This window comes from Caretta caretta, chromosome 17, assembly GCF_965140235.1.
Source record: "Caretta caretta isolate rCarCar2 chromosome 17, rCarCar1.hap1, whole genome shotgun sequence".
In the NCBI taxonomy this organism is placed as follows: domain Eukaryota; kingdom Metazoa; phylum Chordata; order Testudines; family Cheloniidae; genus Caretta; species Caretta caretta.
Window position 1 is genome coordinate 3959284 of NC_134222.1, and position 25961 is coordinate 3985244.

The 25961-nt window shown below is 37.6% G+C and overlaps 2 protein-coding genes across 2 annotated transcripts in view; one reads left to right on the top strand and one right to left on the bottom strand.

Moving 5' to 3' along the window:
* Positions 1 to 25961, bottom strand: part of ASPA (aspartoacylase) — a 142830-nt gene that overhangs the window by 12652 nt on the left and 104217 nt on the right. The gene's annotated exons all lie outside the window — the stretch shown is intronic.
* Positions 788 to 12500, top strand: SPATA22 (spermatogenesis associated 22). Its single transcript, XM_048823527.1, has 8 exons — positions 788 to 830; positions 1287 to 1415; positions 3326 to 3386; positions 3531 to 3623; positions 5385 to 5730; positions 7350 to 7479; positions 10852 to 10949; positions 12309 to 12500. The coding sequence occupies exons 1-8, from the start codon at positions 788 to 790 to the stop codon at positions 12498 to 12500; spliced, it is 1092 nt and encodes a 363-aa protein (XP_048679484.1).

A 25961-nucleotide genomic window follows, 5' to 3' on the forward strand; every position in this document is an offset into this window, starting at 1 on the left:
TGTTCATTCTTCCCACAGAATCTCCTGTTTATAATGATGGATTCTGGTCATATCAAATACCTGTTGCAAAAGGAAAGTGTTTAAAAGGTTTTGGGCCTATACAGTATTCTTTAGAACAGCAAATTTATCTCTTTCATTTTCACATCGTGTGCAATGGGTGCAGTGACACTATTTTTCATAAAATAGTTAAACCTTCAGTTCTTATTCATAACCACAAGGCATTCCATTTTGATAATTAACTTTTCAGGGTTTATTATAGCACCACACTTTATAACAATGTTAAAGTTATGGTTAAGTCATCACTTTCCTTTTAATTCCCTATTTTCAGGGACTTATACAAAATTACCCTTTGAATTGAAAATTATAATGATTTGTTTTCAATTGAAAGGTGAAGATTTTTTAGAATGTTTAAATTTATCAAAAATAAACCTGGACAAAAATAGATGTAACTATGCAAAATATTTTTTTTACTTCAAAAATGTAATAATTGGGGCCCTGATCCTGAAAAGTCTTACTCATGTGGTATAATTTTATGCACATTAATGGTACCACAGAAATCTGTGAGACTACTCACATAAATAAAGTTAAGAATGCGCCTAAATTGATATACATAAACTGTTACACAAATAATGAAGTGAAGCTGATGAAAAGCTGCGTGTACTTTAGTTATATTTATAATGTGAATTAGAGTTTTTTTTCTACAGGCAGATTTAATTGAAATATAACTTTCACATGGGGAATTTGGAATAGTGAATAAATTATTGCATATTTGGATATTGTGAAAGAAATGAAGAGAAATTTAAGTGACAGTTCATCTCGTAGCACAGCAGGTATCAATCACTTTTTATTACTGTACAATTTGAAAATCATTTTATCAATGTATTTACCCAATTCTGCAAACACTTCCTACTAAGCCAGACCCCAGTGCTCAAATAGAGTTCCACTAAATCTGTACCTTATTGGAGAGTTGAGGTCATAGTGGTAATGTTGAACTCAGTGAAACCATTCACAGAGTGAAGAGTTTAGCACATGTGCAAGTGTTTGCAGGACTGGGGTTTTAGATTGTAAACTCTTCAGTGCAAGGGCCTTGCCTTCATTACGAAGTACCACACTTTCAGGTGATATAAAATAAATAATAAAGATAATAAAAATGGATAGAAATGTTAATTAAGTAATTATCATTTACCCATTTTATGAATGGAAAATGTAGATTGTGTATCCCTTAGCCAGAAGGATTTTATGGCATTCCAACAGTATCTGATACAGTTATTTTAATTTATATTTAGGTTTTCTACCTGTACCACTGTTCAATCAGAAAAAAAGAACCAGACAGCCGCTCACTTCAAATCCACTTAAAAATGAGCCAAGTACGAGCACTGTGACTCATAGTTATGACTTTTCTGCTAGAACAACTGGTAAAATAAGATTTTTTTTAAAAAAACAGCATTTAAGGCAGTTTTAATTTTAATTTTATAATAACATTTTGTAAAAGTTTTAAGTCATCTTTATCTAGAGCTCACAAGCATACTTTAAGTTTTCTGTAGAAAAATTCATTTTGTGAGAGAAAAATATGTTCTACTCTTTTCTGTCCTGCAGTAAGTTTCTTTCTCCTCTGTATAATTAAGCCATTTTAATGTGTGCTTGCAGGGAAGTTGACTTTTTTCTGTTTTAGAGAATGAAGTAGCATGTTGGCATTTAAATGCCTCTTGAAATGGTGACCTTTTGGTTTTGGGTGGTTTCAACAGAAATTCAAGGTCCATGTTACAGGATGGAACATTTATACTGTGCTATTGTAGTCTTGTAAAAGAGAAATAATCTATCCTCAATACTGTGTTTTTAAAAGGCTCTGACATAGAATTCTCCCAGGATTATTTATTGTCATCATTGTTATCCCTACAATCACTGCTTAAAATAAATTTTTTTTTGTGCTTACTACAGACAGTTATAAAACTGGTAGCTTAAGCATCAGTTAGAAAAAAGCATTAATTAAAACTCACTTTGAAAAAAGTTGTTTAATATCTGGACACAGAAGTGAAATGAAGACAGACACATGGATGGATTTTAAGTAGCAGGGTGAAACTTTTTATTTAACTTAAACACAGGAGAGGCGTGCTACCCACCCATCACCCTATTCTCATGTACCAGGCATTTTAAGTGGTTCCAGTGTGGGAGTTACAGGCTCCTATCAAATAACTCATAACTTGGGGCATGCTTTCATAGAATCATAGAATATTAGGGTTGGAAGAGACCTCAGAGGGTCGTCTAGTCTAATCCCCTGCTCAAAGCAGGACCAACACCAACTAAATCATCCCAGCCAAGGCTTTGTCAAGCCAGGCCTTAAAAGCCTCTAAGGATGGCCTCCACCACCTCCCCAGGTAACCCATTCCAGTGCTTCACCACCCTCCTAGTGAAATAGTGTTTCCTAATATCCAACCTATACCACGCCCACTGCAACTTGAGACCAGTGCTCCTTGTTCTGTCATCTTTCCTCGGTCAACTTCCCCCCCCCCCCACGACTCATCTTGCTGAGTCCAGCCAATCCCACCCCTCCATCAAGGGAACAGAGAGTGAAGAAGGGAGGGGACCTCCACCCACATGAGCCACAACATCTGACCCTATCCCATAAGCCCAATGCCCATTAGCAAAATCCCATGTCTTTTACCTCTGGGAACCCTTATTTTATCCTTTTAATGGCACTGGAAACCAGCTGCAAGTTGTGTTGAATTAGCAACTCCACCAAGTATCTCTGTTAGGTACTAAATGCATTTCTGCCTAATCTATTGTGGCTTGGAGGTACTACAAGGAAGGCTAAAAAGCTCTCTGTGCCTCTGGCAATTGATCCTTATAAGAGAAAAAATTCCTTCCTGACCCCAAATGGGCAATCGGTGAGACCTGCAGCATCTGTAAGGCTTGATTCCCCTTCTTAGTTCACGGTGGGTAGGGTGGGGCTACTGGAATGGAGCCAAAAGAGACTTCACATGGCCCATCCTCCCTGTTATATCCCTGGAGCTGGGGGATGTGAGCCAGTCAGTGTCCCTCCCCTCCAACTGGACAAGGGGTACCAAAGACTCCAGTAGGGCATGGGCACAGCAGAAGGTGCCTGGTGTCCTTCTGCAAGTATCTCCCTCCCTCACTGCTGGGACTGTCCCTTTCCCCACCAGCTCATGAAGTTCCCCCACCTGTTGAGGCAGGTGGGTGTGGGTGGCATTTGGTTTTTTATGTGCATAAAGCACACACATAAGTCTTTGCAGGAGAGGGCCTAAGTATATTTAGTACATACACGTATTTTCAATTTTTACCCATATGTCATCCTTTGTCTTTTAAGAATTAGGGTGGGAAGTTGCAAAGCCAGAGCTGGCTCAACTACAGAAAACAACAAACAGTGGGTATGTAAAACCAAACTTTTTTGCCTTCTAGTTTTCTTTTAGCGACTTACTCATTTAATTATTTCATAAAATACAATTCACATGTTTAACCTATAATCAGGCTGCTACTCTGTCATTCTAACATTTAAAATGTTTCTTTGAAAGCCAAATAGAACCTTCTATGGCTCCTTCCCTGTTGAAACAAAGCACATCAAAGCCGAATATATCAAATACTGGAAAGAACCTGAATATTTTGAGGTTGGTAACATTTAGAATTTCTTATTATCATTAAACAGAAAAATACTTATTCTCATGTGAAAGTAAATCTGATATTTCTTATTTTTTCATGTTCTTATAACATTCAAAAGAAACTTTCTGAGTCTCAGATAATTGCCATTCTTCCCAACCTATATTCTAGTTCTGAGCCAACATCCACTGAAATCAATGACAATTTTTCCTTTGACTGTAGTGTACTTTGGATCAGGTGTAAAAGCCTAATCCTGCAGTCTTTACATAGGCAGCACTCTAATAATCAATGAAAATTTGCCTATCAGACAACTCTGAGCTGGTAATGTTGCTTATCTAATTTATCTTTTAACTAATAATTTATTTCTAATGGTATATTAGCCTCTTTGGGCATGATTATCAGGTATGTATACTGCAAATTTTGTATACTTTCAAACCAAATTTGCATTTTTATTTCAATGGTTCCAATTCAGCAAAACATTGTTTATTTGCTGAATCAGGAACTACATAAATAAGTGCTTAGAAATGAAAGGTGATAGAGAGCCAGTAGAACTTGAATAATTAGGAAGAATTCCAGAGTCCAATTTGTTTCTTCTAATTTCAGATGTGATTTCAAAAAATAATCTTCAGTTGCAAAATCTGGATTCTTTAATGCACCTTCCCATTTAAATTGATAAATGGTACAAATAAACACAATTTGTTCTTAAAATCTCAAAACATATACTCCACACATGGAAGGGTCTGTTTCTGCCTCCATGCCATAGGTCATATCATGCCAAGAATTTTCAAGCAGAACTATTTAACCATGCTGAATTCTGCTTAACATTTGGTGCTCTGATATAGTCTTATGTGACAAACTCCTACTGACTAAATTGGGAGATGTGGTTGTGAATGAGGGCAATTATTGCCCATTATTTATACGGAAAAAAGTTTAAGCAAACTTGAATCTTAACTGGAAACAGAGTAGCAGCCGTGTTAGTCCGTATTCGTAAAAAGAAAAGGAGTACTTGTGGCACCTTAGAGACTGTTCAAATTTGTTAGTCTCTAAGGTGCCACAAGTACTCCTTTTCTCTTAACTGGAAAGTCAGTATTGAGCCTTACTACAATCCAGGCAAGTGGTTGCTTGGGGCTATGCTCTTTCAGAGGCCACACACCCCATGGAAACATTCCTATCTGCAGAATAGTTATCTCTTTCTATTTCCAGCTGCAAGATCAGTGGGAGAGAAAGTATCTTTCTGACAAGACCTCCCTAACTTCACCTCCAGTGGCAGGACTGGAGGTGGAAGCAGTTAATTGGCTTTCTTTATGACGTGTAAGGTCCTGAAATCATAAGGCCAGCCTTACAGCCAATTGTAGGAGGAATTTTTAAGTAGTGACCCTGGGATGAGGGTTCACAAAGAATTCTTTTCTATAATTTGGAGAAGTTGCATTTACAGTGTATTTAATTTGAGAAAATCATTTTAAGACCCTGATTCAGGAAAGCATCCCTGTTCAAGACACCAGTTAAGCACATGTTTAAAACCCATTGAAGTTAAGCACGTGTAAAATTAACCACATGCTTAATCACTATCCTGAATAAGGATGAAGTTAAGCACTTGTTTAAGTACTTTATCAGGGCTTAAAGAAATACAGAGTGTTTTTTTAAAAAGGTCACAGAATAATCTATGGAATGCACTTATATACATTTTGAATATGCAGGTCAATATTTCAGAATATGCAGGTCAATATTTCAGTACTGTGATATTGAACCATATATAATGGTTTCTTCTGCAGAGCAGAAGAAAAGAATACCAATGCTAAAGTCTGGAACAGAAATGAGCATATGTCACCAAGTAACAGAACCAATATGATATCTGATAGTGGAATCATTCGAAAGTTTGAGAATATCTCAAATAGTCTGAGAACTGTTGAGCAGCACAAACTACCTGACCATCATAAGGCATCACAGTATATTGAGACAACTGTAACAGGACAAATATATTCATCCAAAGCACAATGGCCAGTTATATCCAGCACCACATCAAGAAGCCTACAGGATCATAGTCCATCATATACATTTAAACAAAATAAAGTTAATGAAAAACAATTTGATCATGTTCCAGAAGACAAAATGATTCAGGTAAAATTTTGGGGAGTAGGAAGGGGAAGAAATTACAGGCCTCAGGACATTTCCCAAGAAAATAATAAGGGGACAGATGCCTGTTGGGGGAGGAAAAGTTGTTTGAGGGAAGATGAAGCCACCATGAATTCTAGCTTTGGGAGGCATCCATGAATTCAACTTTGGGAGGCCTTAGAATTAAGATTTTCATATTAAAATAACCTAAAATTTCCAAACATTCACAATTACCACTACGCCCTATGATCACACACACACCCTGGTCAGCCTCCTGCTCAGAGTCCTGGTCTTTTCTTAGAATTGTCCCAGGAAATTTTGTTGAAATGTTGGCAGCAACATTTTTGAATTGTGTTAAAGGAAGACATGCCCTCACTTAAATGTAATTTATTGAAATAATTTTTACTAGTGAAATAAAATTATGCTTCTTCAAGTCATATGTTGTGAGGAATGGAATATAGTGGTAAATAGTAGTTCTTATTCTTCAGCTGTTTGTTGAATGGTAAAGAGTTGCTCTGCTTTTAGAAAAGCTGGCTTTGTCTCCTAGTTTCTGTAGTTGAAGTTTTTTTCTGTAAGGAGAACAAATATATCTCTTTATGAGTATTGTACTCTAGTTTACTCTTCTTATGCATTTACAAAACCTTTTTCAAATCTGTTGGCACACTTCATAGCTCTTGTTAATGCAGTTTGTTAATAGAAATAAAAATTCTGACTGATTTTAATCTATTCTTCTGTTCTTTAAACCTCTATTTACTTTTGGTGCATCCCTCACTCTTGCATTTATTTTTTATTTTTCCTAAATGCAATTTCCCTATCAAAAATAGCACAAATTTAGACTAAGCAATGTTTCCATTGCTTATGTTTTTAACATAAAACATAAAACATCATCCTACCTAAAGATATAACTTTCTTTTTCTCTGTACCCCCACGCCATGCTCAGCATTCACAAATGAATGATAATTATCTATTTGGTCAATGTTGACTTACATGATAGTACAGTATAAACCAGAAACAGAATAGCTGTTCATTATTTATTAGATTTATTTGTGTATGCTTTAGACAACTGCTAGTCATGACTTTGTTTCTATCTGCTACTCAGTATGAAATAGGCAGCACAAATTTGTGTGTATCAAGCATGTTTATATTATTTCTTTGTCTTGCCAGCAACTGTTTTCTACTTGACTGGACTCAAATCAGTGGTCTGGTGCATATCCATGGGATTTTGTCAAGTCCTACTTGTTCTCTCCAATTAGTGCGGATTTTGGGACTTGTGTTCTGAAGTCATTTAGACACGTTAGAAAGTCCAATTCCTAAATAAAATCTTCATTTTATTAAATGCCTTTTGTATAGGTGTGGGTATGAAGGAGGATTGTGTGACCATTGTTTTGAATAGGGGTGCTTATTTATTTGAACAGAAACAGTAGTCTGTTGTGTGACTTTTGTGATTTCATAAAACAAGTTATACTGGAAGTGGTTTATTGATGCTTTATTAATCTAAATAAATTAAATAATGTGTTTATTTTAAATACTGGATAATTAACATAAGAACAATGTGTAACTATCTATCTGACTTTAAAGACTGTAAAGGTCTCTATTTAACCTGAGTTCTCATCTTTCTCTGAAAGAAAGTTCCAGCATATCAATTAAAAGTTAAAGAAAAAGACAATTCTCTCCGAATTATAAGTGCAGTCATTGAAAGTATGAAGCATTGGAGCCAGTATACTTATAAAACTGCACTATTATTTGAAGTGTTAGGTATGTATAGTAGTTTATGCTATAGTTAAGAATATTGGTGGGTCAGTCCCACAAAGACAATGCAGTTTTTACTGTAGAGTGACAATAGTCAAAATATTTAAAGTACCAGTTCTCAAATGTTGATTAATATTTGACCCATTTTCCTTTTAATATTGACATGAGCCTCCAATTAATTTCATATCTGGACAATTGTCTATATATCAAAGGTGACCAAAATATGAGCATGGCAAAATGAAAAGTATCACCCTACAATATTTAAACTTTCCCCATCTTAATATTTCTACTATTGTCTTGATTTCTGTTATAATATTTTCTAGCCAAGGTTCAAGGGCAGTATAAAATGAATTGTGCTAATTTAATCTGGGGTTTAGGCTGATAAAAATAGGTGTGGAGTTTCCAAGGGATGAAAACTCTATTCAGGATTTTGTAGCACTGTGCAAAGCAGCCACAACTCCACTTACAGGTGGGTAGAAAGGTAAAGGTATAGAGGACAGCACATCACCAAAAGTGAGCTGGCTGAAAAAGGGAGATGGCCATGGTGACTAGAGAGTCTGCTGATATAGCTCTCTAAAGAAGTTCCTTTTGGTAGAGTTCTCATTGAATCATAGAATATCAGGGTTGGAAGGGACTTCAGGAGGTCATCTAGTCCAACACCCTGCTCAAAGCAGGACCAATCCCCAACTAAATCATCCCAGCCAGGGCTTTGTCAAGCCTGACCTTAAAAACTTCTAAGGAAGGAGATTCCACCACCTCCCTAGGTAACGCATTCCAGTGTTTCACCACCCTCCTAGTAAAAAGTTTTTCCTAATATCCAACCTAAACCTCCCCCACTGCAACTTGAGGCCATTAGTCCTTGTTCCGTCATCTGCTACCACTGAGAACAGTCTAGATCCATCCTCTTTGGAACTCCTTTTCAGGTAATTGAAAGCAGCTATCAAATCCCCCCTCATTCTTCTCTTTCGCAGACTAAACAATCCCAGTTCCCTCAGCCTCTCCTCATAACTCATGTGTTCCAGACCCCTAATCATTTTTGTTGCCCTCCGCTGGACGTTTTCCAATTTTTCCACATCCTTCTTGTAGTGTAGGGCCCAAAACTGGACACAGTACTCCAGATGAGGCCTCACCAATGTCGAATAGAGGGGAACGGTCATGTCCCTCGATCTGCTGGCAATGCCCCTACTTATACATCCCAAAATGCCATTGGCCTTCTTGGCAACAAGGGCTCACTGTTGACTTATATCCAGCTTCTCATCCACTGTGACTCCTAGGTCCTTTTCTACAGAACTGCTGCCTAGCCATTCAGTCCCTAGTCTGTAGCGGTGCATGGGATTCTTCCGTCCTAAGTGCAGGACTCTGCACTTGTCCTTGTTGAACCTCATCAAATTTCTTTTGGCCCAATCCTCTAATTTGTCTAGGGCCCTCTGTATCCTATCCCTACCCTCCAACGTATCTACCTCTCCTCCCAGTTTAGTGTCATCTGCAAACTTGCTGAGGGTGCAATCCACGCCATCCTCCAGATCATTAATGAAGATATTGAACAAAACTGGCCCCAGGACTGACCCTTGGGGCACTCCACTTGATATCGGCTGCCAACTAGACATGGAGCCATTGATCACTACCCGTCGAGCCCGACAATCTAGCCAGCTTTCTATCCACCTTATAGTCCATTCATCCAGCCCATACTTCTTTAACTTACTGGCAAGAATACTGTGGGAGACTGTGTCAAAAGCTTTGCTAAAGTCAAGGAACAACACGTCCACTGCTTTCCCCTCATCCACAGAGCCAGTTATCTTGTCATAGAAGGCAATTAGATTAGTCAGGCATGGCTTGCCCTTGGCGAATCCATGCTGACTGTTCCTGATCACTTTCCTCTCCTCTAAGTGCTTCAGAATTGATTCCTTGAGGACCTGCTCCATGATTTTTCCGGGGACTGAGGTGAGGCTGACTGGCCTGTAGTTCCCCGGATCCTCCTCCTTCCCTTTTTTAAAGATGGGCACTACTTTAGCGTTTTTCCAGTCGTCCGGGACCTCCCCCGATCGCCATGAGTTATGGGATGTAATACAAATTAAAACTGTCTCCCTCATTTGAAGGAACCTTTACACACAGCAGAGGTGAAAACACTACATGATCCCAAAGGGATGAATTTCCCTCCAGCCACAACCGGTTTAGCTGACACAAAAAAGTCCTCTTTACATCTTTCTGTGGCTGATTTGATTAACTGTGCCCACTATCTAAAACCTGTCTGTACTTAGAAAACTGGGGCAGAATTTTAGTGGTGAAGCCTGGAACTTTGTCTATAAAATCTGAATTCTTTGATAAAAGGATGAGCACAACCTAAATTCTTCATATACCCGAGAGACTAATCCACACTGTATAAAAAGCCATCACAACATCAGTTAAGAGTGTAGTAGCAGGCTTTCTTTCTATTTTTCAGGATTATTACATTTTTAAAAGAATTAAAATAATTAAAGCTTGAGACATTATTGAAACTAAGAAACAGAAAGAAAATTTGCATTGAAAAATCCAGCTAAAAAGGGTACCAGAGTTCTGCAATAACTTTTTAATAGCATTAACCTGGGAATCAGTCCAAACCTGGAGTTCTTCTGAATATGAATTATTTTTACAACCTATTTCACTTTTGACTTTTATTGACGTTACCTAAAAACAGAATTTGACAAAGGAAGCTAGAGATGCCCAATTGTTTTAAGAGTTGGGGTGGCTGGGAATACCAAATGTAACATGAATTCATGGACTCTTTTACATTGGAAATGTTGGTTACAAATTTTAATAGTTTAGAAGTGATTTGCATATATGAGTAAGTACAGCTTTAAGAAAACTGGTTGTCTCGTGCACCAGTACCTAGGGAGCTAATCAGTTTATAATCATGCTTACGAAAAGTACAGTTTTTCACCTACTTCACAGAGACAAAATATGTGAATTTACTATTAGTGTGCCATATATAGCCCTTAATTTGCAGTAGAATTCCCACTGATGTCAGTGGAAACTGTGCTAGTTAGAAGACTGACATCAGTATATTGCTTAGTATTTTTGTCTATTGAATATTAATGTCACTTAATATTTGTAGATCACAGGCTTTAATAGTGCTCTCCTGTTTACATCCTGGTTTACTTCTTGACATATTGTTTAGGCACAAAGAAAAGGAGTACTTGTGGCACCTTAGAGACTAACCAATTTATTTGAGCATGAGCTTTCGTGAGCTACAGCTCACTTCATCAGATGAAGTGATGAAGTGAGCTGTAGCTCACGAAAGCTCATGCTCAAATAAATTGGTTAGTCTCTAAGGTGCCACAAGTACTCCTTTTCTTTTTGCGAATACAGACTAACACGGCTGTTCCTCTGAAACCTGTTTAGGCACACTTGATTCTGCAGTCACGCCTGGAGCATATGGAGCAAAAAGTTTTGTCTTGAGAGATGGAAAGGAGAGTCTGCCATGTGTATTTTATGAAATTGTAAGTATTTTCTGTGTTTATACAGAATACACTATATGTGGTGCAGTTAGGAGGCTAATAACATGTATTCTGTTAACACTAACTTCTAATGTATAAAAGAAAGTTAAAAGCTGTATTGTTCACTTTCCATACAAAGTGAACAAACTGCTTCTTGGGTCTGCGGCAGTAAATATAGTTGCATTTCAGGCAAGCCCAAATCCCTGTTTTGCCAAAACTTGTTGAGAAATGTTTGTACAAGTGTCTTGGGGCTTTCTCGGATCAAATTAAATTTGAGAAGAGTTTGTTTAGCTTGTGGAAAACTGGATTGGGATTTTGGAGGGAAACATCTATATAGCAGAGAAGTTATGGGGCAAAGTTAATTCTTTTTCAAGGTGTGCTCTGCATATTTTTATTTGTAGTTTACACACACCAACCCCTTGGTGCTACTGAGCTTTTGCAGCCCTCTAGAAAAGGTGTACCTGTCTGGATGGCATGAACATGCCTTCATAGCACTGACCATTCAGAAATGAGGCTATAAAAGGGCCATGCAGTTCTGGGCTTACATAATTGCCTATTATCTGTGGCAGTGGTTCTCAAAGTTTTATATGGGTGACCCCTTTCACACAGCAAGCCTCTGAGTGTGACCCCCTTTATAAATTAAAACACTTATTTTTATATTTAACACTATTATAAATGCTTGAGGTGAAGTGGGGTTTGGGGGTGGAGGCTGACAGCTCACGACCCCCCATGTAATAACCTTGTGATTTCCTAAGGGGTCATGACCCCCAGTTTGAGAACCCCTGATCTATGGCTAGCTGCAGATGTAGGAAAATCCTCTTTGTACCCAGAGGAGTTTTATTTATATAATTTGGCCAAAGTTCAATTCTTCTCACAAAGAACATATAACAGGAAGTTTTCTCTTACCTCAGTTTGTTGATTTTTTTTATGATAATTTGTGCGTACCTCAGGATAGACTTGGGCCAAAGTTATTGTGAGCCTTTTGTCAGTGAGAACCCAGTATCTCCCCTTTCTGTTCACTGCTAAGACATCTTCTCATCTAACTTTGTGGCACTGCAGCTTCCCTCAGAACATATTATTTTCCGCAGCTCCCTTCTTGTAATGGAACCACTTTTCCTAAGAGTTGTAGGGACAGCAATTGACAAAAGAAGAAGTTCTTGGGGTGTAGCTCCTGTGCAGCCATGCTGCCAGAGAGTGGTCAAAACCTGCAAGGGACTGTAGAGCTGATGTAGGCCGCAAACATTACCTAGCCTCCAGGAATCCCCAACTAACACTATTATTCTTCAGACATTTTGAAGAGCTTAGTTCATGTCAGAAAAGGGAATTAATTTTAACCTTTTGATTATTATACTTTTGAAATAGGATCGGGAGCTTCCAAGACTAATTAGAGGTAGAGTCCACAGGTGCATGGGAAACTATGACACAAAAAGAAACATCTTCAAGTGTGTATCTGTAAGATCTGCAACTGTTGTAGAACAAAGAACTTTCCAAGAATTTGTTAAAACTTCAGATGTCGAGATGAGAGAATGTGTGAAAACAATGAATGAAGTTTAAAGTAATGTTTATTTAAGCAGTAATTTAAAGATGAGATCACACTCCTGTTGATCAATTAGCATAAAGGCTGCACATCTTGAGTATTTACAAAAGCTCATATTAAAAGTATTCTTTTATTAAATACTTGAAAGCACAATTATAGTATGTGTTATGTAAAAATTAAAATAAAATTGTTCTGGTTTGTTTCTACCATTATATTTCTTTGTTCACTGTGCTAGATTTTTTGTTGTGTGGTTTGATAGATTTTACTGAAGGAATATGATCAAAATACAGGCAGTCCTCAGACTTACGACACAACTGGTTCCTTACAATTGCATTGTAAATTGGAACTCGGAACCTCAATCTACTCCACTGTGAGACTGAGCGTCGTAAACTCAAAACCTATAGTCATAAGTCAAATCAGGGTGTCCATGTAGAAGCGTCGTAAGTGCAGTTCTTCGTAACTTGAATGTCATAAAGTCGAGGACTGCCTGTATTACATTTTGGTGACAAATACATGAATTTATACAGACGCTCAACTTTTAGCTAAACTCATGTGCCCTGAATGTAAACAATGAATGGATTTCGCAGTGTTATCATGGAAAGTGGAGGGAGCATCCCATTCATAGCACAGTTTCCCACCCCTTTTGTCTAACATTGAGGGTACAGTTGTAAGGCCCATAGAAGGCTGAACTGGGAGATGTCCATCCCCCTTCCACCAACCCCACAGACAATCCACTGAAGAGTTAAAAATTTAGTCTTAACCCTTTAAGGGGAAAAGAGTAGGGGAGAATTACGGGGAGCAGGAGAGAGTGCAGAAGTATAGGGCTTCTCCATAGATGGTCTTAGCTTGTAAAGGATCTCAAAATGTCTGAGAGTATAGGGCTGAATCCACTGCCCACTCGGAGGGGAACCTGTTCACCCAAATTATCCACTGGATCCTCATACCATTTTCATCCGCTTGGGCCTTGCCTGTTGGTTTCTCCATGAGAGGAGGCAGTCTAGCCTCATTTCAGAAATTTACTGAGAATTATATGGTCAGTCAGTGCAAGTGTAAGTAACTGGAGCAAAATAAGGCACTAATTCCATCATTAACCTAAATGGCTTAGAAAAATCAGATAATCAATTCTAAGTGAGTTTATTGTTGCTTTTCAGTACGTTTGTTCCAAGAAATTATTTTGTACTTATATATGGTCAATATTTTGAAATAATTCATTTTAAGAATAAGTGTTTTTTAAAAATTGATTTTCATGGCTGATAAACATATATTATATGTAGATCCATATTCTGACTGGCTCTGAACACTCGATGAAAAATCACCTCTGAGCAGAAAGTCAGCGCACAGCCTGTGCACTACTGTAGTATTACTTAAGTCTTCAAAATAGGCATCTGTCATAAAAGTTGCAGCCAGCATTGAAACTGGGCTGCAGAAGTTGCCTCCCTTTTTGGCTCTCCCAAAACCCCTGTAGAAGTTCTACAGGCTAACGTAACAGGCTTCATCCCAGAACAGCTTGGCAGTGCCTATCTTAGGTATTTATCTGGTCCCCATTACTGAAGTATCCAATTGCCTCAATCTTCAATGTATCCTCAACATCCATGCAAAGTTGGGAAGTACTATTATCCCTATTTTACAGATGGGAACTGAGGCACACAGCAACAGTAAGTGAATTGCCCAAAGCCATGTAAGAGGTGGGAGAACCTGCTTCTCCCAAGTCTCAGGATAGCAGCCTACTACCAACTGGATCATTATTTGTACAGGCCAGGGATCACAAACTATATGTTTGCATGCCTATGTTCCTATACACAGACACCTATATAGATTATTCCTATTGTGGCCATTTCCTTATCCCCTCAGTCTCTTCCCTTAAAGTTACTGCTGTGCATCATTTCTGACTGCAACTGTAAAACAAAAGCAAAGTCAGGAAAATAGTGAACAATGTGAATTATTTTATTACACAGTGTTGGCAATTGTAAATTTCACATTGAAAATAATTGAAATATTTTATTCAACAAGTCAAATACAGAAAACAGTTAATATTCTAAAAAGGAGGCAGCTAGTCAACGCAGAAACACAGTAATGGAAAATACAGCTTTTAGTTACACTTAAAAAATTATATATTTAGAATAAAACTTGAACCTGATCCAGTAAATTTTCTGGTTTTTTTAACAAGGAAACTATTATACACAATATAACTCACAGACAATCCTCGTTAAAAAAGTGATTTATCAGTGTTAGCAAATGTATTCGTAGTAATTCCCCCTATTTAAGTTCCAGAGGAGCTTCTGCGTATATGCTTTGCTTACTCTGGTTTGAGTCAGTTACAGTATGATCTCTACCCAGAGTTATAAATTGGCTCTGAACAAGGACCTTTTACATGGCAATTCTGTCTACCTCATTTTAGATGTCACCAGTCTCTATTAAGTCTACGTTATTTCCTTTCAATGTTTAAAATTATTTAAAGGACGTTCAATATGGAAGCATCAGTTTCACTCTTTCTTAGAAAGTAGAGGATACTGTGGAAAAAAAAAACTTGAGTTTTTAACTTGATTGTTCAAAACACCGAAAATAAATTTTCAATATGTAGTTTGGTATAGCAATATTGAAAATTTTAAGACCCCTACTGCGAAAGTAGGTGAAAGTTATAAAGGAATTTCAGACTATGCATCCAATCCTGCAAACATTTTCACATGTAAGTCATTTTATTCACATGTGTAATCCTACTGATTTCAATGGGATTACTGATGGGCACAATTCTGCACAAATAAAGATATTTTTATAAGTGGTGACAGGATTGGGCCCTCTGTGTCTACTAGATATATTATGGGTATTAATAGAAATCTAAAATTATTTTACTTTTGGTAAGCAATAAAATCTTTGCAAAAATGTTTTCTAATTTACACTAACAAATCACTTTTTCTAGTGAAACATCAAGTGAACAATCGTAAACATCACACAAAACAGAGAAAAACCCACAGAATACAATTTTTACACATTGTATAACATTTTCAGTGGTTGATGAGAATTTTTTTATATATTGATCCTGTCTTGTATAATTGTTCTATTGTAAAGGCACAGGTTGGTTAGGAAAGAAAAGCCTGCATCTCTCTTTACTTTGTGGTTATGGTTTTTTTATGTGTTTATTTTCTCACTTTTTACCTTCTGAATCTTATATGAAGCTTTCCAATCTATTCCAGCAATTTATGAAAAGAAGAGCATAAGACACTACTAAAAATGCTACATGCTACATACAGAGAAGACTGAAGTCTATTCTGCCTACTTTAGGAGGGCAGAGGAAATTCCTTCAGTCTCATTTTTGTTAAATATTTAGAAGATTTCATTCCTTAGTTCTCTATAACAAAAACCATAGAGCTCTCTCTATTTGCTTTATTCAGCTTTGAAATATGCATTTTTAAACATTAATAATGTAATTGAATTATATTATAAATGTATGTGCATAATTTGCCCTTTGGATCTCATGATGATGTAACAATCAGCTACTTTAGAAAATAATGTAATGCTTAATTAATTTGAGTTTAGAAGGCTTCACAATGTAAACAAGAGATTGTATTTCTTTGATAAATATTGGAATAAAGTAAAGTGATTGTTCTATCAGTTCTCATTTTCTTATATTTCCTCAACATTTCTCTATCTGTCCCTTCACACACATTTTTCAGAAAACAAGAAATTCAGGAATAACCATTACTCTGGCTTCCGTAAATAACCAAAAAAGAGAGAGACGAGCTGTGTGAGGTAATATCTTTTGTTAGACCAGTTTTTTGAGCTTACATAGAGCTCTTCTTCAGCTCTTCTTTCAAAGCTCTGTGTAATCTTGAAAGGTTGTCTTTCTTACCAACAGAAGGTGGGTTAATAAAAGGTATTACCTCACCCACCTTGTCTCTAATACCCTGGGACCAAATGGCTACAACAACACTGCATACTACTAACAAAGATGATAGATTTGATCAGTTGGTTCACAGGACGAAATAAAAAGCAGAAAAGTAAGGTTCAGTATTAAAATATAATCTAAGAGGTTCAGTTCCGTACTAGTAAATATTAAAAATAAATAACATCCTCATGACCTAGATACTGGATGGGAATTTTACTGTAATTTTAAAGGAGAAATATGGCAATGGAGTAATATTAGAACCCAATCATTCTTTTTTTTAAGGCATGTGGTGCATTTGTTTGAATCCTTGGTGGTAATGAAACCAAAAATGCCATTCCTGGAACTAGACTTCATAAATTTCACACAAAAAATATCCATCAGACGTGACATTTTTCTAGTCAACATTACATTGGATGATATTGAGTCAGAGTCTGCCACATACTCACACTGAGTAGTATTTTACTCCACAAGAAATCACATTCACATGGAGCAAGATTCTAGTCAGCATGAGTAAGGCCACCATACTCTGGCCCTTTCTGCCTTGCATCATGATGAAATGCGCACAGGTACCTTTGCCATCGGACGCGTATGTTTTGTAAATGAATTTTTTACCTTACAGGCTTATAAAAACCCCTAAACTAGAAATAATTGTATGCAATTCCATGCAAAATAATAATCTAAGAACTACGGTAAAACAAATGCACTCTTCCTCTTAATATATTTTTCTCCTTTTTAAGCTATTTTAGTATTGGGCCTTTTGAAAAGGTTAGATCTCTTTAGCAAAAAGTTAGCTAAAATGTATAGCAATCACTATGGAGGCTATACTTTCCAATTGTTAGACCAGTATTAAAACATGTGCCTACAAACTACAGTATTCAGGCACACTCCTAACATGCATTGATTAAAAACAAACAAACAAAAGCACTTTTTGTTGCATACATCTTTTTTCATAGATAAGCTTCATTTTAGGCTCTGGTTTCTAGCAGGCTTTTCCCCCCACTCATAATCACTATAACAAAATATCATTATCAGATTTAAAATTATTGGGTTCATAAAACTTCTGACATTTAATAACATATAAAAGAGAACTGAGGCTTTTAACAGATTTACTGTTTTGAGACATAAAATAAATTGTTTGGGAGGTAGACAGATGTTTTGAGGATAAACAGATTTTTTGACTAAGGCATTAAGCCATTATAAGTTTAGAGCAGCGTAAAGGCTGCTAATTAGTCTTATTTCAATTCCAGAGTGTTAGCTTCTCATGCTTACGGAAGACTATCAGTGCACTTTTGGTCTTTGTGATTCTGACCCTCTATCTCCCTCTCTCGCTCTCCTTTTTTTTTTTTTTTTTTAGCCATACAGCTAAAAGGAAGTGCTATAATACTTTCTGCCCATTGATTGACAGGAATGTTTTGCTGTTAAATACTAATAAAATACTATAAAATAGTAGGTATTGGAGTTGGAGATATGTGCTCTTTTGGTGCATACTTTGCAAAGAATGGTAAAAAGACAGATAACATGACTCCAACAATTGCCAACATGTACCCCCATCCAATCTGGCAGTCTCCTGCATAGTATATGCTTGAATTCTCACAGAATTTCTTCACTGTAGCAGAGCTGAGACCAAAAGGATAAACCAAAAGTCCAGACGCCATGATGAATACTAGGAAAAAAAAGAGAAATTTTTAATAAACTAGACCTCTGTAGTTGTAGGGAGGAATCATATTGAGAACACTAGGAATGATATATAATTACATGGTGAATGTGTGCAAAGATGTACATATTTTCAAATATCTCAGGGGCACTCAGTGGTGCAAGTAAGCCGGTATGGTCAGTACGCCGAATCATTAAGACATTTATTGCCGGTACGCTGTACCAGAAAGACACATTTTCAAGAATGAATTGTAGAGCCCTGTGCGGATACAAATTTATACCTGTGGATGCGGATATCCGCAGATAGAAATCGGCATCCGCTGAACCCCTGGGCTCTCCCGGGAAATGTAGCAGCAAAAGGAGCAGAACATGGGGCCACCACTCCCAGGAGCCAACGCCCCGTGCCAGCAGTTCCTCTGGCACGGCTGTACTGCCTTTAGCCCCGCCTCCAGCCCTGTCCTCTAGCGGGGCTGTACAGATCCCAGACAGGAGAGGCAGCTATGTGGAAGGGCTAGGGATAGGGTTGGTGGTGGTACAGCCACTCCAGAGGACCTCCCAGTGCAGGGCGCTGGCCCCTGAGGAGCGGTGGCCTCATATTCAGTTCCTTTTGTTTCTGCGGTTCTCAGGAGAGCCCTGGGGTTCAGTGGATACCGATATCTGTCCGCGGATATCCGCATCCACAGGTATAAATTTGTATCTGCGCAGGGCTTGTCACAGAACATTTTTTGTGAGGGGGGGCAGTATGGGGTGGGGGGTGGTACCATATCAGTAAGAGTTAAAATCTCACTTGCACCACTGGGGGCACTAAATGGAAAGTGGTGAACTGAGCCCTAAACTTGCATGACACATGATGAATAGTATTTGGCTTCAGAGTTGTTTTCACCTTTTGATGTATTTTTCCTAATGCTTTGTCTTTTCACATTTTTCAAAAATAAAAAAGATTCTGCCATACTCTTCTTGAGTTATGTGTTAGACTAATATGACTATAAGGAAAAAGTGCATTTTAGTTACAAATCACAGCATCTGTGATCAACAATTATTGCTCTTCTAACATTAATGTGTAAAAAAAGATTACAATTACACAGATAAACAAATGTCATTGCAATGTCTGATGAACTGTTATCTATACTGCATTATTCAGCAGATGGTGTAAACAGAATCTATATTACCTAAAGAAAAAAGTCATTGCCAGTTAGCTATTAATAGAAGTCAAGGACTAACTTCTGCAATATATAATGAATATTTTTCATATTTTAAGGTCATGGGTATGTAATTTGTTAATATACAAAACTGCTTTTCCATATTTGGTTATGTGTAATTTGATTGTCCAAACTGTAAATCATGGTATTAATAGGCAGAAAAATACTCTAAAAATACACTGGTAGGTTTTCAAAAAGCACCCAGGACTGGCCTAACTTTGCTCCCATTGACGTAAAAAGGAGCAAAATTGGGTCACACCAAGGTGGTTTGGAAAGTCCAACTCATCCATTGTGTATAACCATTTATTGGAAAGTACAAGTGCCACTTATAAATCAATATTTTTTTCTTTTTTCTTCTACCCTCGATGCATCACAATGAATAATGAATAGTTGGATCTAAAAAAAAAAATCTATTTTATTGTATTTTAAAATTGTATTATCTTGTAAATCAAAATGATATTATAAGACAGATCCCCTCCCTTTTCCCCACTCCCTGAAAAACAAAGTAAGCAAACAACAAACAAACAAAACCCCAGAAGTTTAGAAGATGTCTATGATGTACTACCCAATGTTTGGTTTGAATTCACCGTGGAATGTTATCAGTTTAAGTTTCTATAATAAGTGGAAATCAGAATTAACCACAGCTAAGTGTGAACTGATAGATTATTCAAAACTTGTAAATATTGAAAGAACAATTAAAATGGTGAAATAAACATTTTAAACAGTTCCATGACTGTTACAAGCAATTGTAATTGTACTGTGCCATTTAAGACTAATATACCATACTAATATATGGGTTACTTCAGCTGTAAATTCTGAGAGGCTCACTCTAAGAAAGATTTATGCAAATACCTCTCATATTAGTTTATTTTGCTTCCCAAGAATTCTTTAGAAAGTTTGTAGGCTATTTGAATTCAAGAGGTCTGATTCACCCGTACTCTAAGGCGGGGTCGGCAACCTATGGCACGCGTGCCAATTTTTAATGGTACGCTGCTGTCTGCCGGGGACAGCAGTGTGCAATTAAAAATCCTGTCTAGCCCAGCCCACTCTTCTCCGCCCCCGCCCACCGTTCTCTCCTTGCAGGGCAGGCAAGCTTCCCCCTCCACCCGCCTTTTCCCCCAGCGTGCAGGCAGAAAGTAGGTACCTACTCTATGTGGACAAGGCTGGGACCCCAGACTGGCAGCAGGCTGAGCGGGGCTGGCAGCCGGGACCCTGGCTGGCAGGAGCCGGCGGACGGAACCCCAGACCAGCAGTGGGCTGAGCTGCTCAGCTCACTGCTGGTCTGGGGTCTCGGCCGCTGGCGCTGCTCAGCCCGCTGCCGGTCTGGGGTTCTGGCTGCCAGCCCCTTGCCAGCCAGGGTCCCGGCCGCAGGCCCCGCTCAACCTGCTGCTGGCCTAGGTGAACGGAACCCCAGGCCGGCAGTGGGCTGAGTGGGCTGGCGGTGTAAAATCAGCATTTTAATTTAATTTTAAATGAAGCTTCTTAAACATTTTGAAAACCTTGTTTACATACGCCAATAGTTTAGTTATATAATATATAGACTTATAGAGAGAGACCTTCTAAAAAATGTTAAAATGTATTATTGGCACGCAAAACCTTAAATTAAAGTGAATAAATGAAGACTCGGCACACCACTTTTAAATGTTTCCGACCCCTGCTCTAGGGTATTTTAGCTAAGACAGTTTACTTCTAGAGTAGCTGGGGCCATTGAATCCATTCCGTTCAATAGACAACACATTATAAATTACAACAGAAAAAAGAAAGGTAGAAATTCAAGTTGCAGTGGGGGAGGTTTAGAATGGATATTAGGAAAATCTTTTTCACTAGAAGGGTGGTGAAGCACTGGAATGCGTTACCTAGGGAGGTGCTGGAATCTCCTTCCTTAGAAATTTTTAAGGTCAGGCTTGACAAAGCCCTGGCTGGGATGATTTAGTTGAGGATTGGACCTGCTTTGAGCAGGGGGTTGGGCCCTGCACAAAACCCAGACTCTTTGCCTTAGGCAGTTCTGAATTAGATTTCGGGGACTCTCAGGAAGGAAGAGCTGAAGCCAGAGCTGCAAGTCTTTCCAGGCTCAGGGTGTGAAAGCGCCACACCAAGCTCCAGTTAGGCTCCATCCCTGTGCGGATACGGTTTTGAGTGTGTGCATCAGACTCCAGGCAGATGGAGAGAGACTATGTATGCTTCTTGAACCCAGGCCTCTGAGAGACCAGATCCACCATAGGAGCTTTTCCCAAGCTGAAGCCATACTGCAAAGAAATTAGACTGCATCACGTGCAGCAAAGTCTTAATAACTACTACAAGCATAGTAAATTGCTAAAATATGAAAACTAACATTTAAGATAAACTAAATTCCATTTACACACACACATACACATCTAGCTAAGGGCACTGAGCTTCCACAATGGAAGAAAAGGAACTGAAGCAAATGGGATCATAAGTCAATTGAATATCCTCAGTCCTGAAAGTTGAGTGTCATGAGATTACACTCATACAACACCCAACGAGTACTGTTTTCAAACTTTTCTAAAGTGCTGCAGTGCCTTGAGGACAACATATCCTACAAATTATAATTTGCAGAAACCACCTTGAAGAAACATCATTACCAGAATGGTCAGTTTTCATACAGTTAGCATACTTAAAAATGCTAACTTTTAGCTAAGTTCTAAGGTATTAAAATAGAGAAATATATTAATTTATGTTAACCTGGAATCCACATGTATTGTGATAGCTACTTATTAATACTGTTGTGTACTGCAACTAACAAACAGCATAATATATTTTATCAGAATTGTCCGGTTTATGATGATAACTGGATATGCAAAATATTCAAAATCAAAAGGTGAAGTTTTTCATGTTTCATGAACAAACTTGAAATGGGCCTATTTTGCTGAAAAACTCAGCACATACCACAAAATTTTCATTCAAAAACAGTGCTTCTTTCCCAAGAAAAGTAGGCCCATTTCTGAGTGAAAATGGAATAGTTCTGAGCAAAAGGTAGCTGTAAAGTTTAAATTTCACTTTGTGCATATTGTCAATGTAAAAATAGCCACTTCCTCAAATTTTACAGAAATCAGAAACAAAACAGTAAAAACTGTCATCCAAAATTATGCAACTTTTCTTTTTTTTCTTTAACCATTTTAGTACTGCTTTGAACACTACTGGCTACATTAATATTTCCTATTTTTCTGTCACATTGTTAGCTTTTCAAAAACAGACAAATGCTACACTTTAAATATCTGTCCATATATATTTCCTTATCTACAGAGTCAAGCAGAAGTATTTTGAAGACTTTACAATACAGTGATATCAATATTTCAATCTACCATTCAGTGATGTTGTTTTGTAGTCTCAGTTAATGGCAGAAGCTTTTGGCAGGGGAGGAAAAATAACTGGAATGTTAGACTTGAATCTGTTCTAATATCAAATAGACTAATAAGTTGCCCATGGCTCTGTATTCTCAGGCTTGTCATAGAATGACCTCATTATACTCAGTTATATGAACCACACTGTGTGCTCCTTCTTACAAAGGCTTAAAATACTGAATGGTCTGTTGTTATCTGCAGAAGCCAAGCTTTCAGACATGGTGCTAATGACTACTTAATAGCGCTGTCTATCAGCAGTGCAGTTAGCTGGGAGAATACACAAAGAAACAGTGGGGGTCCAGTTAGCTTCTTCATAAAACATTTATCCCTCTGCATGGTTTTAAAACAACAAACATCAATTTAAAATGTGTCAGAATTCAGCAGTCAGTATGTTGTTATTATCTCAAGTGTATCCCCCCCTCAAGTGTATCACATACAAGACCATCAGGAAATTAGACAGAAAATATACTTTAGGTCCTACTCCTTAAAGTGCAGCGCACAGAATAAATTTGTTAGTCTCGAAGGTGCCACAAGTACTCCTTTTCTTAATATGAAAAGAAACTATTTGTTTTTACTTAACATGGTTTTGACTGATCATTTGGTTTTTATTAGTATTTGAATGGATCTCTCATCAGATATAGAGTTCTCATTAAAAACATTCATTATTTTGTTGTAATATCCTTTTGACACATGATCTTTGTTACCGTTAAGAATTCCTCACTTGGGTTCTTATTGCTTATAGCTATGTCTATGTACACCAGTTCAGCAGGAGAAGGTCACATTTTATTTCTGCTTTCTAACCTTCCACTTTCCCAAACAATTACAGTTTCTCCCCCCTGTCCCCTCCTTAGTTTACTTGTATCATATGCCTCAACCATACTGATACTCTCCACTCTGCAACCCTCTTTTAAAGGATTTAAAAATTGGCCATAAAAATTGGTTCTTGGCTGACATTTGGCATACAAGAAACCAGAAAGGGCTTCTTTCTTAATTTAAAGCAAATTTCTGGGTTCAGAGGTTTCAAATTGAAGCATTAACATAACTTCAGGGGTTTTTTTTTTTTGTAATAAGCATTATAATACCAGAGAGGAAGGCACTTCTACTTATGGAATTCAGTACATTTTGTACAAAAAGTTTTAAATTACTGTTGCTGTATTTTTCTCTCTTAGGAGAAATAGCACCATTTTCTGTCATTTCAAGGTATATTCTAAATAAAGCTAATAAAGTACAGTGCACTGGTTCTTCCATTGCATTTAGATCCTTAGTTAAGAAGTTATGGAAATCCTGTTGACTTAGTTTGTTTCAGAAGATACCATGTAGACTGTTTTCAGAGTAACAGCCGTGTTAGTCTGTATTCGCAAAAAGAAAAGGAGTACTTGTGGCACCTTAGAGACTAACCAATTTATTTGAGCATGAGCTTTCGTGAGCTACAGCTCACTTCATCGGATGCATACCGTGGAAACTGCAGCAGACTTTGACTGTGACTTCCTAGGTTATACTCATCCAAAACAACTGAAATGAAATATATAATACTGGAAATCCCAAAGAAATAATAATAAATTATTTTTTCTTTTAAAAAATAATTATATAATTTCACATTTTTTATTTCACTTTAAACAGATGTAAAACCGCTGCCTGAGCTGCAATGCTCTATACAATATCTAGAGGGCACTCGTCTACAATTCTCCTAAGGCACTATCCCCAGCAAAGCCATGGGTAGCCAGTCCTACCTTCCACTTCTTTCTACAAGGCTGTCCAAGTCTTCTAAGTGTAGGATGAGATAAGTGCAGTGCCGGTGCTAGGCATAAGCCTAGGCAGTTCAAAGGGGCCCCCTATTTGCTTTTTTAGTATATGTTGGGGGTGGGGCAAAAATATTCCTGCTTTAGGCCCCCAGTGGGCTAGCACCGTCTTTGGATATACGAACAGCCTTATCCATCATGACGAGGGGAGAGAGAAACCTTAGTTAAGCTTAGATTTGTCTATAGTGCTATATAACAACTATAAAGGAAATAACCATAGTTAATAAAAGTATTTCATGTCAGGGTTTAGCTTCTTGCTTCCTCTTCCCCCCTCCCCCCCATTTTCCTTTAAATGGTTCTTGTTAGTTTATAAGCCACCAATGAAGAAATTAATCTTTTCCAGAGACTTAATCAAATTGTGCAAAAATAAGACCAAGGACCTGGTCCTATTAAAGTTAATAGGAGTCTTAGGTGTAAACTGGAGCAGAATCAAATCTTAAATTCTCACTACTTTCCCTGAATAGTCAAGAGTCCTAAGAGAGAACAGGCTGCATCCTTTTCTGGCTCATGTGTAATCAACAGAATTTGTCACTGAGTTATGATTGCAGAAACTATAATGCACAAGCCAGCAAGAATACAACTTTCCCTTCAAATCCCAGCTTGACTTTGTAGTGCTGATATTTAGAATAATTTTACATGTAAATTTGGCTCATTTGATATGAAGTGACTGAGTGGCAATTAACAGTGGACCCCCAGAGTGTGATTTTTTTACAAAGTCAATTTCCCAGGTATAACCTCTTTTTTTTAACCATTATCAATACTTCAGTCATATCTCTCCTAAACTATTGCAACTTTTTCTTCTCGGGCCTATCTCCCTTCTTATGCTATTCAAAAAGCTACTTCTTGGATTATTTTACTGACCTACTGCTCTGACATAATCTTCTTCCTCCTCCACTAACTTATCCTCACCTTCAAGACTACAGAACACTGACCGTGCTTACATCTCTTCCCACTCTTTACTCTTCATGTGCTCTCTAATTGCTTTTTTAATCTCCTCTCACTCTTGGCTTCCGACTTTTGTTTAATGCCAACTCTATCCACTTCCTATGCACTCACTTGCCTCCTTTGAATTTTTACTTAAAACTAGAAGCAGGAAAAAAAGGAAAACTGGATCTTCTCCCAAATTTTATGCCAGTTCTAGAACCAAACTTCATGGATTGGGCCTATCTCTATTTAAATTCCACCTTTTTCACCCATGAAGCTTTGTTGTGCGATCTCTCTGCCAATGCTATATCCACATCTTCTTGCATATGAATCGCTGTGCAGTGCATTGGAGTTAAATGAGTTGAACTGTAAGCCACTTGGAGTCATTATTTGTGTGTGTCTCTGTGTGTGTGCCTGTGTGTGTGTGTTTTACAAAGTTCATGAATGTGCACTTCAAAAATAAAAATAGTAAAAGCCTGAGACAAACCACACTTAAACCCTTTGAATATTTTATAATAAAATAGTTATAAAGCAGCTTTAATTAAGTTTAAACTCTGAAAAGAATTAGAGAGGGGAACCCATTGTTGTCAAGATCTACAAGCACAGGTGGAGGATTTTATTTCATATCAGATGCCTGTTGTCAGTTTGGATAGTGACT

Coding starts and splice junctions, on each gene's coding strand:
- SPATA22 (XM_048823527.1), top strand. CDS start 788: ATGAAGAGAAATTTAAGTGACAGTTCATCTCGTAGCACAGCAG. Junction 3,387..3,530: donor CAGAAAACAACAAACAGTGG/GTATGTAAAACC, acceptor TTTCTTTGAAAG/CCAAATAGAACCTTCTATGG. Junction 10,950..12,308: donor CATGTGTATTTTATGAAATT/GTAAGTATTTTC, acceptor CTTTTGAAATAG/GATCGGGAGCTTCCAAGACT.